At 35.3% G+C, this 19,262-nt stretch overlaps 1 gene segment (V, D, J or C); it reads left to right on the forward strand.

Moving 5' to 3' along the window:
* Nucleotides 1-6,965: 6,965 nt before the first annotated feature.
* Nucleotides 6,966-7,516, forward strand: LOC132095775 (T cell receptor alpha variable 18-like). The segment is given in 2 exon segments: nt 6,966-7,081; nt 7,175-7,516. Coding segments are annotated over 2 exon segments (354 nt in total).
* Nucleotides 7,517-19,262: the final 11,746 nt, after the last annotated feature.

Genomic DNA, 19,262 nt, shown 5'->3' on the forward strand with positions numbered 1-19,262 from the left:
GATCACCAACATTCAACAACATTCATCCTGGGTGACATTTCCATTGGGAAGGAAAACTACAGAGCCTGAATTTCAGGAGATTTAATGTAAAACTGGGTGGTGGTGGTGGCGCAGTAGATAAGACACATGCCTCTGACGTGAGAGACCCGGGTTCGAATCCACTGTGTGACACCAGTGTGTCCCTGAGCAAGACACTTAACCCCTAGTTGCTCCAGACCTCTGACATATATAGCAATTGTAAGTCGCTTTGGATAAAAGCGTCAGCTAAATGTAAATGTAAAACTGGACTCCACATTAGGAACAGTTCCTCTGATGATCAAGAATCTGCATGTGTCTGACTCTGCTGTGTTCTACTGTGCTCTAAAGCCCACAGTGAAATAGTAATTAAAAGCAATACAGTAGTTGAAAATGACAGTCCTTGATTTTTTTACAGCTTCCTCTAATTATGTCAATTGCTCTGCTGTCTTCTAGAATTAGTTTAGTTCATCAAACTGAAGAAAGAAGAATGCATGAATCAATGTATTTGAAGAGACTGATAAAACAAACATCAGAACATTGAAAAGTCATTAAATTACACCCAGAATTCTTCAGGAGGAGGAGACAGTCACACTGTGTGTTCAGATACTGTGCAGTCAGACTCCTCCTGCAGGTCTTTGAATATGTGACAGTGTTACAGCAACTTTATCTGAAACAACAGTCTACTGTAGATTTCAGTTCACTGGATATTAATTATTATTTTAACAACCATTATGATGGCAAACTGGCAAAGAGTTATAGTCTTCATCACATACTATTTCTGGGGTAAGTCAGATTCTGTAAGAAATATATTATTTCCATAATATTCTTTTAAAAGAAAATGAGATTTTTATCAATGATGTTTTGCATTACATTACAGGATGTGATTCTCTGGACAGTGTTGAACAAAATACAACAGTTCAAACTGTTGAAGGAGCAGCTGTAACAATCAGCTGTCAATATGAAACCACTGATATCTCACCATATCTCTTCTGGTACCAGCAAAAAGTAAACGGATTCCCTGAATACATGCTGAACAGATTCGGTACAGATGACAAGCAGTTCAAGGATAGATTTAGCAGCAGTCTTGACACAACTTCAAAATTATTTCCACTGACAATCCAGGATGTGCGTGTGTCTGACTCTGCTGTGTACTACTGTGCTCTGAGGCCCACAGTGACTGAAACACACTCAACACTCAGACAAGAACTCTGTGTGCACAATTTTTTTCCTCTGATGTGATGTGTCTACTGCTTCCACTGTTATAAAGCCTATGTCAGCCTAAATCTCACTTAATAAAAATTTATAATAAATTGCCACAAATGCTAAAAATTGCTTTGCCAAATGCTATTTACATAATTTCTTCTTATATCTTTATAAAATTCTCTAAACACTATTTTAATTTATTTCATTCTATATCTCTTTTTTTAAATGTTACAATTACTTTGGAAGCTGCCTCAGATGGGACACAGATTTTAAAATATTTTAGTCTGAAGGTGGTGATATCTACACAGCACCGCCTCAGATTTACTATTCTAAAGAAATGATGATAATGAAATTTTATTGCAGGCGCATTAGCAGACAGCACTGGTCCAGTTAAAGATACAATATGATCAGTGGAGAAGAAGAGTATGTGACAATGAGCTTTTCCTATGATACAAGCAGTAGTTATGTTTTTCTTTACTGGTAGTCTAAACAGAGAACCAGAATATTTACTATAGACGGTTTCATCGGGCGCACGCGCCTGGACCTAAGTTAACTTCCGGTCTGTGTTGTGTATATCGGTCTGGCTGCGGTGCCTTCTACAAACGCAGTTAAAGTCAAGGTGATGAGTAGACTGCAGTTGGGCTCAGGTGGTTGTGCTGCGGGATGTGTTTCCCATACATTTATTTATTTTTGGAGGCTCATCACAATTTTAAAACTGATCGATTTTCAAAAAGGCTTCGTTGAATAAACGTGTAACGTTATGTACTGCACGTTTAATAATAATAATTCCTTACATTTATATGTTTAAATATCAAAACGAGGCACAGGTGTTTTTATATCGCTGTATTTCTGAAGGAAGACTTGCATGTTATATGCCTGATAAAGCAGCGTGTGAGCGTACGAGCTCTGCTTTGTTTACAGCTGTTACTGGGGAAACCTCTATTTCTCACGCTTTATGTTTATGCTTTAAAACATCTCCTGCTGGCAAAGAATGAATTTGCATTTTCATTAAGTCCGCCTGATCCACGCAGCAAACATATTTTGTTTGTTATCAAAATATATCTACTCTAGAGGGACTTGGCTGTTGTAATTGATTCTATTTGGAAGTCTACCGGAAGTTAAGTTAGGTCCACAAAAGCGTGCACGCGCAGTAACGTTTGTTTATGTTGTTGCCGTTGAAACCGTCTATACAAAGCTGCTCGAACACACAGTGCAAATGAGGAAACAACAGACCATGCTGACTGCATCTCAATTACCCACTGATCTCATTATTAATGGTGTAACTTTGTCAGATTACATTGTTGTGCTCTAAGAGTAATAATAACCCAGTGATATAAAATGCCTGTGAAGCTTTACAAAAACTCAAATTAAAATTCTTATTTCTTTGAACAAAGGCAATGAAATTAGTATACAGTGGCCAACAGAGCTCAACGCGCTGCAACTTCAGAAAACACTTGCAAATAGAAAAAGCACCAGCAAATCAAGAAAACATCTTCATGAGTTTGACAGCAGGTAGTGCAAATGGTCACAACACAAACAAAGAAACAAGCTCCAATCCAGGATGTGCTTGTGTCTGACTCTGCTGTGTACTTCTGTGTTCTGAGGTCCACAGTGACTGAAACACACTCAGCTCTTACATGAAAACCTTAAAATCAGTGCTGAACCCCATTTTGTGATACATTCATTCATTTTTCTTCACTCATTGTAACACATGTATATGTACAAAAGCTTAATTTGCATAACTGTATTAATATTTTCAATTCACCAGTGTAATTAATGTTAAAATAGAATAAATGGTCAGTTAAAGTCAAGATCAAAAACAAATGTTGCTATGTGTTTGCCAAAAAGGGGGCAGGTCTTCACAATATCACAATCCACACCCACATTATTATAAAAACATTCAAAGAACAAAGCAAAAAAACAGATGTATAGTACTCTTTAAAAATAAAGTTCAGATCTGAAAAATCTAAATGGGGAAAAATGTACTGATCATATTCATATCAGATAAAGCTCACTTTTAGTAGTTCTTAAGTAGTTCCACATGTTAAGCAGAGGATTAAATGATTAGAGAGAAAATTTTACTTTATTCATGTGTTAGTTTTAGGATGTATTACTTCCAGGTGGGTTTTCAGACAGCATTGGACCAAATGAAGAGGATAAAATTATAACCAGAGATTCTGTGACAGTGAGCTGCTCATTTGATACAAGCAGCAATAACATTTACCTTTACTGGTACAGACAGTATCCAAACAGAGAAGCTCAGTATTTACTATTGAAAGGTGCTTGATTATACAATGGAGCTGCTGACACAGACCGTCACTTTCAGTCGACTACATCTGAATTCTCACTCATCTCAATTTTCACTGAGTTCAATAAGTATTGCCTATATTTATTTATTTACATTTGTGAACTTGATCATGCATAGGATTGGATATGATGTCACTGACCACACCCACACTATTCATAAACAGCAAAGCACCTCCCCAATACAGTCGTTCATTTATGCATCCATCTCAGCCATTTATGTCATGCATCAAATGTTTCCAAGTTTGCATGTACTGTATGAACCTCAACATGGAGGTGTTTCTGCTAGTGATTGTCATAATTTCAGGTGAATATAATTTACACTTTATCAAATGTTGTTTTTGACAAGAAAGATATTTTGATTTATGATATGGGCTGATGGTTTAATGTGCAACTGCAATTTAATTCCAGGTGTGTTTGCTGACAGCATTAAACCAAATGACAAGGATACTAATATGATCAAGACAGAAGGAGAGTCTGTGACACTGAGCTGCACATATGATTCAAGCAGCAGTTATGTTTATCTTTACTGGTACAGACAGTATCCTAATAAAGAACCTCAATATTTACTGTGGAAAGGTGCTCGATCATGGAGCAGCTATGAGAATATACCAGACTCTCGTTTTCAGTCGGCTACATCCCAAACATCCACTGAAATAACGATTAAGACTACAACTCTGTCAGATTCAGCTCTCTATTACTGTGCTCTGAGAGTAGCAGCCCAGTGATACAAAATGCCTGAGAAGCTTTACAAAAACTCAAACACATAATTCTTGCTTTAAAAGCCAGTAATCAGATGTGTATAATACCACATGTACCACTGTGCCACACTGTAAATAACAGATTGTGGTAACACCTGCTGAATAATTTAGGAGTAGAGAAGGGGTGATATGATAATCAACTGGACCAAATTGCTGTTTTGCAACAAAATGAATTGGACATTTCATATTATTCAGAAAGGGGAATGAAACTAGAAGCAGTGTCAAATGAATTCATATGCATTTTAAGAACTGTTGGATTAATGATGGTGTAGGACTGTTTGCCTTATGTACGTACAGTAGATTATTCTAAAATCCACAGTGAGAAAAGATTGCATCAAAAGATTTGCCTTTTTATAAAGTTGATCAATACTAATGTGATTACATTAAAAGTATTTCACACCAGTTAAACCGATATGCATCCACCTTTTTTTTTTTTTTTTTTTTTTTTTGCAGTTGTTGTTACATATGTAAGATACAGATACAACTTATGAACATTCATTTTTAATACCCCATATTTTAAAGTTGGTTATGGGAACAAGATAAGTAGAAATTTTTCACAGATGTTTATAAAAATCTTGAGTTTGAGATCCTGCTGAGATTCTACAGTGGGAGAAATCTGAGGAAAATCCTACTTTAGTCATATTGCAGAATGAACAGATGTAATATAAGCATAACAAGAAATGCTAAAAATGAACAGTATTTTTTACAGCAATTTTTCTGATTGACGTACACTAGCTAATGCCTGTCAGTTCTGCACCCATGGTGCTTGTATAAATAAATTACGAAGCTATCATCCATTAAAATAAATTCAACTTCTGTACTATAATTCTACAAAGAAACCAGGAGAGGGAGATATACACTCTCGAGACCGATGTTGATACAGAGCATGACAGTGTTATGAGCTCCTCCCTTGATTATATACAGTAATAATTGCTTTGAATCTGTCTCTTTTTCAGTCACTTTGCTCTCACTGTTTGTACCACTTTATCATCTTGAAGAAAAAACAATGAAACTGTGGATGGAGACATTAATAATATTGGGATTAGTTGTTCTTGGTATGTTTGTTATATTACTCTTGAATGTTTGGTTTTATTTCTACATTATAATGCTGTGTGTCACAGAATTACTCTTATGTATTAACAGGATGCCAGTCAGATGACACAGTTGATCAGCCACTTAAACATGTTACTAAATTTGAGGGAGAATCAGTAACATTGGACTGCAAATATACTACAACCTCACCATCACAAGAGCTTTTCTGGTACATACAGAGAAGAGAAGAATCTCCTAAACTTGTGTTACAGAGGAATTCATACGGAGGAGGAAGTAATGGAACAGAGTTCCAGAAGAGATTTTACTCTGAGGTGAAACCATCAAAATCAGTTCCACTGATGATCCAGAGACTGTGTGTGTCTGACTCTGCTGTGTACTACTGTGCTTTGAGGCCCACAATGTTAACAGGATGCATCTCTCTCATACAAAATCAACATACAAACCTATACACGGGAGAGAGGGGAATGAAACAGGCTGATATGTAACACCATCAGTTTCATTTATAAATGAGCTACTCAAAACCACCTTTAATCCAAGAAAATAAAATATTATGTCTGGTTAATAATAGTTTGAATTTAGATCATGTTAATGAATGGTAAGTGACAAAACGGGAATCATCAATCTCATGTTTTCTCTTGTTCAATTTGATATACACCATGAGTTTTACCCAAGTTTCCTACCAAAATAAATCAATAATATACCTTTAGAGCTTGTTCTATTGTAGAATTATTAGCCAATTATATATGAAAATATTTTATATTGATTTGACTACCACCATTAATAAATCCTAAATGTAACACATTCATGTTTTTACATGATACAAGTCACCCAGGGCCTGGTGTCATTAGTCACCCATATCTTATTAAGATCAAATAGACCAACTCTCAACATACAATATAGTAATTCATCATTTGAGAAAAACTTAACAGTACCTCTAAAAAAACATAAATCTGAACAGATCTGATCAAAGGCATGAACGTGGAGAGATATCTACTACTGATTGTCATAACAGTATCAGGTATGGTTATAAATACTTGTTACTGCATTTTCAAATTTGTAAATTTGACCAAATCACATAGTTTTTAAAATACTAACTTTGCTTTAGTTGTATTAAATGGACTGTTTTTTATCTACTGTTAGGTCTAACTGTTATGTCTGTTTTGTATTTTATGGTGTATTTCCTGACAGCCTCTGACCAAAAGACTGGGAAGCTATAATCAGTAAATTTATATATATTTGTATATTTAATGCCTTACATTATCTTAACTGCAAAAAAAAACAAATATAATTTCAAGTCTTCAAGCAAAAAAACTTGCAATGTTATCTGACTAATGTGAACAAGAGATAATTATAAAATATAAATGGATAAATATGAATTGTAAAAGAAAGAACATTTATGATTTAATAAGAATTTTAACACAACCATTTTCACAGTGTGAGAGTGGGGTGGGGGGAGGGGTCACTGAGTTCAATAAGTATTGCCTATATTTAGTTCACTTCTGTGATAATGTATAGAATTGGTTATGATTTCACTGACCACACCCACACTATTCATAAACAGCAAAGCACCTCCCCAATACAGTCGTTCATTTATGCATCCATCTCAGCCATTTATGTCATACATCAAATGTTTCCAAGTTTGCATGTATGAACCTCAAAAACGATAAACTGTGATGAAAACCAATTAAAACTTTGCAGTTTCAACATGGAGGTGTGTCTGCTAGTGATTCTCATAATTTCAGGTGAATATAATTTAGGCTTTATTTATCAAATGTTGACAATAATTATATTTTGAGAAAGGCCTGATGGTTTGTGCAATTGCAATTTAATTCCAGGTGTGTTTGCTGACAGCATTAAACCAAATGACAAGGATACTAATATGATCAAGACAGAAGGAGAGTCTGTGACACTGAGCTGCACATATGATACAAGCAGCAATTATATTTATCTTTACTGGTACAGACAGTATCCTAATAAAGAACCTCAGTATTTACTGCGGAAAGGTGCTCGAACATACAGTGGAATTGACGATATACCGGACTCTCGTTTTCAGTCGGCTACATCCCAAACATCCACTGAACTCACTATTAACAGTGTAACTCTGTCAGATTCAGCTCTCTATTACTGTGCTCTGAGAGTAGCAGCCCAGTGATACAAAATGCCTGAGAAGCTTTACAAAAACTCAAACACATAATTCTTGCTTTAAAAGCCAGTAATCAGATGTGTATAATACCACATGTACCACTGTACCACACTGTAAATAACAGATTGTGGTAACACCTGCTGAATAATTTAGGAGTAGAGAAGGGGTGATATGATAATCGACTAGAACATACAGTATTGCTGTTTGTCAAAAATCGTAATCTTTAGATTTACAAAAACAGAACAACATTATCTGACTTCTCATGTGAACTTAAACAATCAGTCAGAGAGGGGAATGAAACTGGAAGCTGTGTCAAATTAATTTCATATTTATTTCAAGAACTGGTGTAGGACTGTTTGCCTTTTATACAGTAGATTATTCTAATATCCACAGTGAGAAAAGATTGCATCAAAAGATTTGCCTTTTTTTTTTAAAGTTGATCAATACTAATGTGATTACATTAAAAGTATTTCACATCAGTTAAATTGATATGCACCAACCTTTTTATTTATTTATTTTCTTTTTTTCTTTTTTTGCCTTGGTTTGAATACAGTTGTTGTTACATATGTAAGGTACATATAAAAATTGTGGACATTCATTTTTAATACCCCATATTTTAGAGGTTATATCTGGTGGGGAACAAGATCGGAAGAAATTTACACAAATGTTTATAAAAATCTTGAGTTTGAGATCCTGCTGAGATTCTACAGTGGGAGAAATCTGAGGAAAATCCTACTTTAGTCATATTGCAGAATGAACAGATGTAATACAAGCATAACAAGCAATAATCAAAACTGAAGAGTGTTTTTACAGCTATTTTTCTGATTGACGTACACTAGCTAGTGCTTGTCAGTGTTGTTTAAAACAGTGGCTCTCAATGGTGCTTGTATAAATAAATAACAAAGCTAACAAATGATCCATGAAAATAAATTAAACTTTGAAATTAAACTCTAGACTGATGTTGTTACAGTGAGTATCTGACAGTGTTATGAGCTCCTCCCTTGCTTATATACAATAATAATTGCTTTGAATCGGTTTCTTTTCTCAGTCACTTTGCTCTCACTGTTTGTACCACTTTATCATCTTGAAGAATAAACAATGAAACTGTGGATGGAGAAATTAATAATATTGGGATTAGTTGTTCTTGGTATGTTAGTTATATTACTCTTGAATGTTTGGTTTTATTTCTATAATGCTGTGTGTCAGAATTACTCTTGTGTGTTAACAGGATGCCAGTCAGATGACACAGTTGATCAGCCACTTAAACATGTTACTAAATTTGAGGCAGAATCAGTAACACTGGACTGCAAATATACTACAACCTCACCATCACAAGAGCTTTTCTTGTACATACAGAGAAGAATCTCTTTAACTTGTGTTACAGAGGAATTAATACGGAGGAGGAAGTAATGGAACAGAGTTCCAGAAGAGATTTTTTTGTACTACTGTGCTTTGAGGCCCACAATGTTAACAGGATGCCTCTCTCTCATACAAAATCAAAATACAAACCTATACACGGGAGAGAGGGGAATGAAATGGACTGAGATGTAAAACCATCACTTTCATTTATAAATAAGCTACACAAAACCACCTTTAATCAAAGAAAATAAAATATTATGTCTGGTTAATAATAGTTTGAATTGAGATCATGTTAATGAATGGTAAGTGACAAAACAAATCACTCTCATGTTTTTTCTTGTTCAATTTGATATACACCATGAGGTTTACACAAGCTTCCCACCTTCCCAAAAAAAAAAAAATAAATAAATAAATAAATAATCAGAACTGCCTTAATTCTACGTGGCATTGATTCAACAATGTGCTGAAAGCATTCTTTAGAAATGTTGGCCCATATTGATAGGATAGCATCTTGCAGTAGATGGAGATTTTGGGATGCACATCCAGGACACGAAGCTCCCGTTCCACCATATCCCAAAGATGCTCAATTGGGTTGAGATCTGTGAGGGCCACTTTAGTACAGTGAACTCATTGTCATGTTCAAGAAACCAATTTGAAATGATTCGAGCTTTGTGACATGGTGCATTATCCTGCTGGAAGTAGCCATCAGAGGATGGGTACATGGTGGTCATAAAGGGAAGGTAGGTCGTGGCATTTAAACGATGCCCAATTGGCTCTAAGGGGCCTAAAGTGTGCCAAGAAAACATCCCCCACACCATTACACCACCACCACCAGCCTGCACAGTGGTAACAAGGCATGACGGATCCATGTTCTCATTTTATTTACGCCAAATTCTGACTCCACCATCTGAAAGTCTCAACAGAAATCGAGACTCATCAGACCAGGCAACATTTTTCCAGTCTTCAACTGTCCAATTTTGGTGAGCTCGTGCAAATTGTAGCCTCTTTTTCCTATTTGTAGTGGAGATGAGTGGTACCCGGTGGGGTCTTCTGCTGTTGTAGCCCTTCCGCCTCAAGGTTGTGCGTGTTGTGGCTTCACAAATGCTGTAACGAGTGGTTATTTCAGTTAAAGTTGCTCTTCTATCAGCTTGAATCAGTCGGCCCATTCTCCTCTGACCTCTAGCATCAACAAGACATTTTCACCCAGGACTGCTGCATACTGGATTTTTTTCCCTTTTCACACCATTCTTTGTAAACCCTAGAAATGGTTGTGCGTGAAAATCCCAATAACTGAGCAGATACTCAGACTGGCCCGTCTGGCACCATCAACCAAGCCATGCTCAAAATTAATGAGAAATTGAACAGGTGTTCCTAATAATCGTTTAGAACAGGTGTTCCTAATAATCCTTTAGGTGAGTGTATATATATATATATATATATATATATATATATACATACACACACACATATACATATTATATATATATATATATATATATATATATATATATATATATATATATATATATATATATATATATATATATATATATATAAAATACCTTTAGAGCGTCTGTGACTCTTAGCTGCTCATTCAGTACAATCAACAATGATGTTTTGCTTTACTGGTACAAACTGGATCCTAATAGAGAACCTGAATTTGTATAAAAGTGCTAGATCATGGAGTTATAGAGAAGATACATTAGACCATCGGTTTTAGTCGACTACTTCCCAATCTTCCACTTCACTCACTATTGATAAAGCAGCTGTGTCAGATTCAGGTCTGTATTGCTGCGCTGTGATGAGCTGTCTATACAGCCCAGTGTTACAAGTGCCTGGGAGGCTTTACAAAAACACACATAAATGTACTGCTTTGAAAATCATTAATCAAACATTTAGAAAACCACAGAGCTTGTAATAAAAATGGAAAAGTGTTTTTGTTGTTGAAAAATGCAATTCTTGAATTCACTTACACAATTCCTTCATAAACAAGGAGAGGACAGTTTGCATTTTGTATATAAGTGATTTCCTGCCTTACTATTAAAGGTAATAATGTACTAATGTGTAAAGCCAATACTGGCAAAAATAAAAAGACTGGTGAGTGTGATCTACTGATTTACTGAAGAGTTACTGATTATTAAGACAATGAAAAGAAGTCAAAAAATAATCCAAGTGTAAAAAATGTGACACATAAAGAGACAAAGAAATGGCCCATTTATAAGGAAGAGAATGAACACTTCATGTGCTGATTCAACAGAACAAGCTCCTCCCAGCCGCTGAATATACAGTACCATTATATTAAAAACAGAGACTCATCAAAGACAAGCTGAAACAACTGTGCTCTCCAGTACAGTTATTATAATGACTCACTGGAAAATACCTTTTATCATCTTTATAACATTTTTCTGGGGTAAGGATCCTTCTAAATCTCTTTATTTGCCATATTAAAACATGCAGAATATGAATTGATTTTGCTTTCAATTCTGTTCCAGGATGTGATTCTCTGGAGATAGTTGATCAGAATACAAGTGTTCAAACTGCTGTTGAAGGCATATCTGTAACGATTAACTGTAAATATGAAACCAGTGATCCATCCCCATATCTCTTCTGGTACCAGCAAAAGATGAAGGGAATCCCCAAAAACATGATGACAATAATTGCTAAAAATGTTCAAACAGACAAAGAATTTGAGGAGAGATTTAATGCAAATCACGAGAAAACTTCAAAATCAGTTCCTCTGATGATCAAGAATCTGCGTGTGTCTGACTCTGCTGTGTACTACTGTGCTCTGAGGCCCACAGTGACAGAAACACACTCAACACTCATACAAAAACACATGGTGCTGAGTTACATTTTCTGATGGCCGATGATATTTGGTATTTTTCTCTGATAACACTGTGGCCAGTTAATTTTACTGTAGTTATTAACCTATTTTTTTTTTTATAAGACTAATATTTATCAAATATAAAAATGTTACATTGATTGACTTGTACAGGTATTTAGATTTCCCCTATAAGAAGTTCATTTATTTATTTTTAAATTCTAAAATGTGTAAAATGTATATAAAAATGTTAATATGTACACGTAACAAAATTTATTGTCAGTTTATAATAACTCGTGCAGTGCAGGAGAGGGTGACATGCACATAATTATTCTGGAGAGCTCTTGAGCTCCTCTTTTGACAAAAAATCCTTCTCTAATTTTCATGTTCTTTTTTGTCATGCTTTCTTTTTCTGATGATCATTTGAGCACTTCTCACTGTAAAACCATGTACACTTGCATTTGGTAATTTCCTAAACTGAAGCATTTAGATATGTACTCTGCAGCCCACAGTGACTAAAACACACTTGACACTCATGTACAAACACACAACTTCAAAACATCCACAATTACACAAATGTACAAATGAAGTACCTGTACACAGTTGAATAGCATAATGAAACCATAGTTTTAAAAATGAAAGTTTTAGTTTATTTATTACAACAAAATCACCACCAGGGGGAAGCATCTATTGAATTTCTTGTATGAGACTGTTCAGTTGCTGAAACTATCAAGAGAAGCTAAGTAAGTACAGAGCAATTTGCTATAAGGAGAGACTCACATCAGTTGTCTGCCTCTTACTCGCTTCAACTCTGAGCAATAATATGACAAAATGGCTGATTATTACTCTTTTCTTCATAACACATGGTTTTGGTAAGAATATTTTGTTATTTACACTTGAGTTCTTCTTTATATCTTGAGTTCCTTTATTCATAGGAGTTCCCCATTTGTTCCAGTGTGCTGGGGACAGGACAGTGTTGAGCAGCCTGTAAGAGAAAAGACTTCTGCTGAAGGAGATCAAGTGACTTTATTGTGTAATTATACCCTCATGAGTTCTGCAAATGCTTATCTCTTCTGGTACAAACTACTACCAAACAAATCACCAACATTCATTCTGAGTGACTTTTCCATTGGGAAGGGAACTACAGAGCCTGAATTTCTGGAGAGATTTCATGCAAAACTTGACTCCAAATCAAGAACAGTTCCTCTGATGATCAAGAATCTGCGTGTGTCTGACTCTGCTGTGTACTACTGTGCTCTGCAGCCCACAGTGACTGAAACACATTCAACACTCAGACAAAAACACAACTGTCTGACACTGATGAGAAATGCATAACTACTGTATAATGACTCATTACTAATTAAATAATTAAATAAATACTGTATTTGTTGAGATTAACAACATTAAACATACAATATTTCAATAGTACAAGTCCTTAATTTTTGTACAACTACTTCTAATAATATAATTTGCTCCGTCTTATAGAATTAGTTTAGTTAATTAAACTGAACATGAATCAGTGAATCGATGTATGTGAAGAAGCTGATGAAAACCAACATCTAAACATTGAAAATCACTAAAATGCACCCAGAATTCTTCAGGAGAAGGAGACAGTCACACTATGGGGAAGTCGTGGCCTGGTGGTTAGAGAATCGGACTCCCAATCGAAGGGTTGTGGGTTCGAGTCCCGGGCCGGCAGGAATTGTGGGTGGGGGGAGTGCATGTACAGTTCTCTCACCACCCTCAATACCGCGACTGAGGTGCCCTTGAGCAAGGCACCGAACCCCCAACTGCTCCCCGGGCGCCGCAGCATAAAAAATGGCTGCCCACTGCTCCGGGTGTGTGTTCACAGTGTGTGTGTGTGTTCACTGCTCTGTGTGTGTGCACTTCGGATGGGTTAAATGCAGAGCACAAATTCTGAGTATGGGTCACCATACTTGGCCGAATGTCACTTCACTTCACTCACTTATATACTGTGCAGTCTTGCATATGGGATAGTGATATGACAACTTTATCAGAAAGAGGCTGAAAAAAGTCTACAGTAAATTTAAACACCTCCATTTTATCCAAATTATTATTTTAACATTTATTGTGATGGCAAACTGGCAAATGATTGCAGTCTTCTTTATTACATATTTCTGTGGTAAGAAATTATGTAGGTAAACACTTGTTTTAATAATAGCATGAACAAAATTTGATTGTAATCAGTTTTGTTTTGTATTACATTACAGGATGTGATTCTCTGGACACTGTTGAACAAAATTAACAGTTTAAACTGCTGTTGAATGTTACAGCAGCTCAATCAACTGTCAATATGAAACCACTAATATAATCGCAAAATTTCTACTGGCAAAAAGTAAATGGAGTTCCAAAAGGCATGCTGAGCAAATTTGGCTTTCTCAAGGAAAGATTTAGTGGTGATCTCAACACAATTTCTAAATCAGTTCCACTCATAATCCAGGATGTGCGTGTGTCTGACTCTGCTGTGTACTACTGTGCTCTGCAGCCCACAGTGACTGAAACACACTCAACACTCATACAAAATTCTGAGTAGTGTTGTTTTCTGATGTGTGGAACACTTCCATAAATATGAAGACTGTGTCATCTTAAATCCTATAAAACCAAAAAGTTTTTTTTTATTTCATAAAACACACACAGAATCCCCACACAATTATCGCATAATATGCTAAGAAACTGATTTGCCAATTGCTAAATTATATAATATGCTTTTAACTATGATTTTCAACATTCAGTACATGCAAATGTAAAATGGCAAAATAAAATTTATTTAATTCATATTCAACAGTAACTGCACTGAACCCTCAAAAAAAAAAAAAAAAAAAAAACATCATCGCACCACAGGCATAAAAAAAAAATCTAATTATGATAATAATAATATTATGAATTGGTTGTGATGTCACTGGCCACACCCACACAACTCATACAGAGCTCCTCCCCACTGCAGTCATTTATCTGTTTATACATTTTTATCATTTATCAAATTTAGTTCATAAGCACATGTTCAAAGCTCAAAAAACATACAAAGCCAACCTTAAAACTATATAAAAATCGGTTTAAACTGAAGTTTTAAAATGGAGAGATGTCTAATAGTGATCGTTGCAATATTTTCAGGTAGATATAATTTATTTTAACATCACATGGTAATTTAATAATATCTTGCTGATAGTTTAATGAGGTCTCATTTTATTGCAGATGCATTTGCTGACAGCCTTCGTCCAGTTAACAATGATATGATCAAAAGAGAAGGAGAGTCTGTGACAATGAGCTGCTCATATAATACAAGAAGCAACGATATTTATCTTTACTGGTACAGACAGTATCTAAACCGAGAACCAGAATATTTACTGTATGAAGGTGCTCGATCAAACAGTGGAGATAATGATACACCAGATGACCATCGGTTTCAGTCGACTACATCAGATTCATCCACTGAACTCACTATTACTGGTGTAACTCTTTCAGATTCAGCTCTCTATTATTGTGCTCTAAGAGTAGCAGCCCATACTAAATGTCTGAGAAGCTTTACAAAAACTCACACACACTGTTATTACTTTGAACTACAGAAATCAAATGAGTATCAAACCACAGAAATATCTTTTGTTAACCACAAACTATAAATGAAAGGATATGGTAACACCTGTGAACAATAAATAGTGGTTCATGAACAGAGCTGGGATTATGTGCTGTTATGAATACATATACAAGTATGTATAAATGTGAGAAATGGCTATTGAACATTTTGCAATACACACAAGAAACCTGGAGAGGGTGATGTTCACTTTATATTTACATTGCAAACTATGTTTATCTGATTGTGCACTTTAACTCCTCCTCATTATCACTAACAACACCAAGGCTTTGAATAACAGACTCTCAGTTTCAGGACTGAATCAAACTGCGTGGATATTACTCTATCAAACAATGAAACTTTGGTTGGAAGTGTTGATTCTTGCACTAGTTATTGCTGGTATGTTGCTGGTTAATTTATAAAAAATGAATTATTTTATACTTATTTAATTTAATTTGTTTCTATTTATTTATAGTACCATTTGAAACATGAATATAATATATTTTCAGAATGTAGAGCAGAGGATACAGTTGATCAGCCAAATAAACACGTAACTGAAGCTGAAGGAGGATCAGTCACATTACAATGCAAATATACTGCAACTACAACAACAACACCAGAACTCTTCTGGTACATCCAGAGAGCAAATGACATTCCTAAATACATGCTGAGGAAAAATAAATACAGTGGAGATCAGGGCACTGAGTTCCAGGAGAGATTTCACTCTGAAGTGTCATCAGATTCAGTTCCACTGACAATCAAGAACCTACATGTTTCTGACTCTGCTGTGTACTTCTGTGCTCTGAGGCCCACAGTGACTGAAACACACTCAGCTCTTACACAAGAACCTTAATCAGTGCTGATCTCCATTTTGCGAAACAATCATAAATCGGTCATAATTTTTCTTCATTCATTGTCACACATGAATATATACAAAAGCTTATTATTATTATCATTATTATTATTACTAAATCTATATTTTCAGTTAACCAATATAATTAATTTTAAAACTGAATAAATGTTCAATGACAGTCAAGCTTGCTGTGGGTTGGCAGAAAATGTCTTGATATCACAATCCACATTATTAATATAAAGCATATCAGTTATTCAGTGCATTCATTAATCTATGATTTATGTACACTTAAAAGTAATTATGGTAGGATATAATTTATCATTCAAAACAACATAGAAGGACTGTCCACTTTAAAAAAAAAACATTTAGATCTGAACAATCAATATGGAAAGATTTTTTTGATCCTCATAAATCACATCATGTAAAACTCACTTTAGCAGTTCTTAGTTCAAGTAAGATCATAGATTTCAGTCGACTACATCCCAAACATTCACTTAAAATCATTATTAAGACTGTAACTCTGTCAGATTCTGCTCTCTATTACTGTGCTCTAAGAGTAAAAGGGCCCAGTAATACAAAGTGCATGAAAGGCTTTACAAAAACTCAGTCACACAATTCTTGCTTTAAAAGTAAGTAATCAGATGATTACTGTATAATACATGTACCACTGAGACTGTAAATAACAATGTGGGAACACCTGCTGAACAATTTAGGAGCACAAGAAGATAACAGGGAAATGGTGATATAATGATGAACAAGTAAAAGTACTATATGTTTAGAATTATCTATTAAATGACTTTCAAATTCAAGTTTACAGATCAAAAAAAAAAACGTGTTATCTGACTTATGTTAAGTACAGAAAATCATAAGTTATGTCAAAGAATAAATATGAATTCTAAAGGAAAGAATAATCATAATTTAATAAAACATTTAAGACAACCATTTGCCTCTTGTAGATTATTCGAAGATCCACAGCATAAGATTGGGAAAGAAAAAGGTCACTGTGGTTAAGTGGATATGCATTGTTCCCTGTTATATTTACATTATGAAAAGAAGAGATGGGATTGGCTATGATGTCAGTGACCACACCCATACTGTTCATAAACTGCAGAGCTCCTCCCCACTGCAGTCATTCGTCTATGCATCGATTAATTTAGTTCATGTATCAAATGTTTACAAGTTTGAATGTATGAACCTCTAAAACGATGCGCAGTGATTAAAAAACAACAACAACAACAAACTTTTAAACCGTGGTTTCAACATGGAGGTGTGTCTGCTAGTGATTCTCATAATTTCAGGTGAACATAATTCATGCTTTAACTATCAAATGTTGCTTGTGAAAAGAATGGCAGATTGATGCATGATATGAGCTGATGGTGTAATGTGCAACTGCAATTTCATTCCAGGTGTGTTTGCTGACAGCATTAAACCAAATGACAAGGATACTAATATGATCAAGACAGAAGGAGAGTCTGTGACACTGAGCTGCATTTATGATTCAAGCAGCAGTTATGTTTATCTTTACTGGTACAGACAGTATCTTAATAAAGAACCTCAGTTTTTACTGTGGAAAGGTGCTCGATCATTAAGCAACTCTTATATACCAGACCCTCATTTTCAGTCGGCTACATCCCAAACATCCACTGAACTCACTATTAACAGTGTAACTCTGTCAGATTCAGCTCTCTATTACTGTGCTCTGAGAGTAGCAACCCAGTGATACAAAATGCCTGAGAAGCTTTACAAAAACTGAAACACACAATTCATGCTTTAAAAGCCAATAATCAGATGTATATAATACCACATGTACCACTGATACTGTAAATAACAGAATGTGGTAACACCTGCTGAACAGTTTAGGAGAAGAGAAGGGGAGATATGATAATGAACCAGATCAAATTGATGTTTTACAGCAAAATAAATTTGACATGTTATAGAATAATTTTTAACTTTTACTTTTGTTTCACATTCAAATAAAAACAGACAAAAAAATCTTATGGGGTAATGAAACTAGATCCATGTGTCAAATGAATTCCGTTAAATTGCAAGAACAATGAAGGTTTAATGATTGTGTAGGAAAACTGTTTGGCTTACATACAGTAAATTCAGATCCACCATGACCACATAAGAGTCACCGTTTTATACCGTTGATAAGCATTGATTTGCTTAAATTGGAAGTAGTAAACATAGTTAAATCAATATAAACGAATCATCTATATAATTACATTATGAAATAAAAAGGAATGGAGGATTGGTTGTGATGTCACTGACCACACCCACAGTATTCATAAGAGCAAAACATCTCATCCATCCCTATAATTTATACCATTTATCAAAAGTTTGCATATGTATGAATCCCATAAATGATAAAAACCAAAACCTCCTAAAGCTGTGATCAAACCAGCTAAAAGGTATTTAAACTGAGGTACTGTATTAACATGATATATGAATTCACTATTACTGGTGTAACTGTCACGGTTTGTTAACCGTGATCTCAGGGTTTTGCACTTTGTGGGCGAAGTCTGTGTGTTACGCGTCAGCACTGATTAGTTTTTGGGCGTCTCCGCTAATTGTCATCATCAATTGTCACTCATTACTCATCCCTATATATTGGCTTGTCTAGCGTCTTGTGTTTGTGAGAGCGTTGTTTCATGTATGTAACCCATGTTTGCTTTCTTGTGTGTTTCTGCGTTGGATGTCCGTGTCTCCCCGGAACCCCGTGCACACTACGCATACCACCACCAAGCAACTTTACTTACCTTCCGCTCGCTTCCCCGCAGTTCCTGTGTCAATGTCAATGTCACCTTTATTTATATAGCGCTTTAAACAAAATACATTGCGTCAAAGCAACTGAACAACAATCATTAGGAAAACAGTGTCAATAATGCAAAAATGAGAGTTAAAGGCAGTTCATCATTGGATTCAGTTATGTCATCTCTGTTCAGTTAAATAGTGTCTGTGCATTTATTTGCAATCAAGTCAACGATATCGCTGTGTCACCCTCTCCTGCTGCCAACTCACCTCCATGTTCACTGGCATCCACGGCGCGTACGGTTCCGGGGAGACACAGACATCCAACGCAGAAACACACAAGAAAGCAAACATGGGTTACATACATGAAACAACGCTCATACATGAAACAATTAGCGGAGACGCCC

Source organism: Carassius carassius, chromosome 20 (assembly GCF_963082965.1).
Source record: "Carassius carassius chromosome 20, fCarCar2.1, whole genome shotgun sequence".
In the NCBI taxonomy this organism is placed as follows: domain Eukaryota; kingdom Metazoa; phylum Chordata; class Actinopteri; order Cypriniformes; family Cyprinidae; genus Carassius; species Carassius carassius.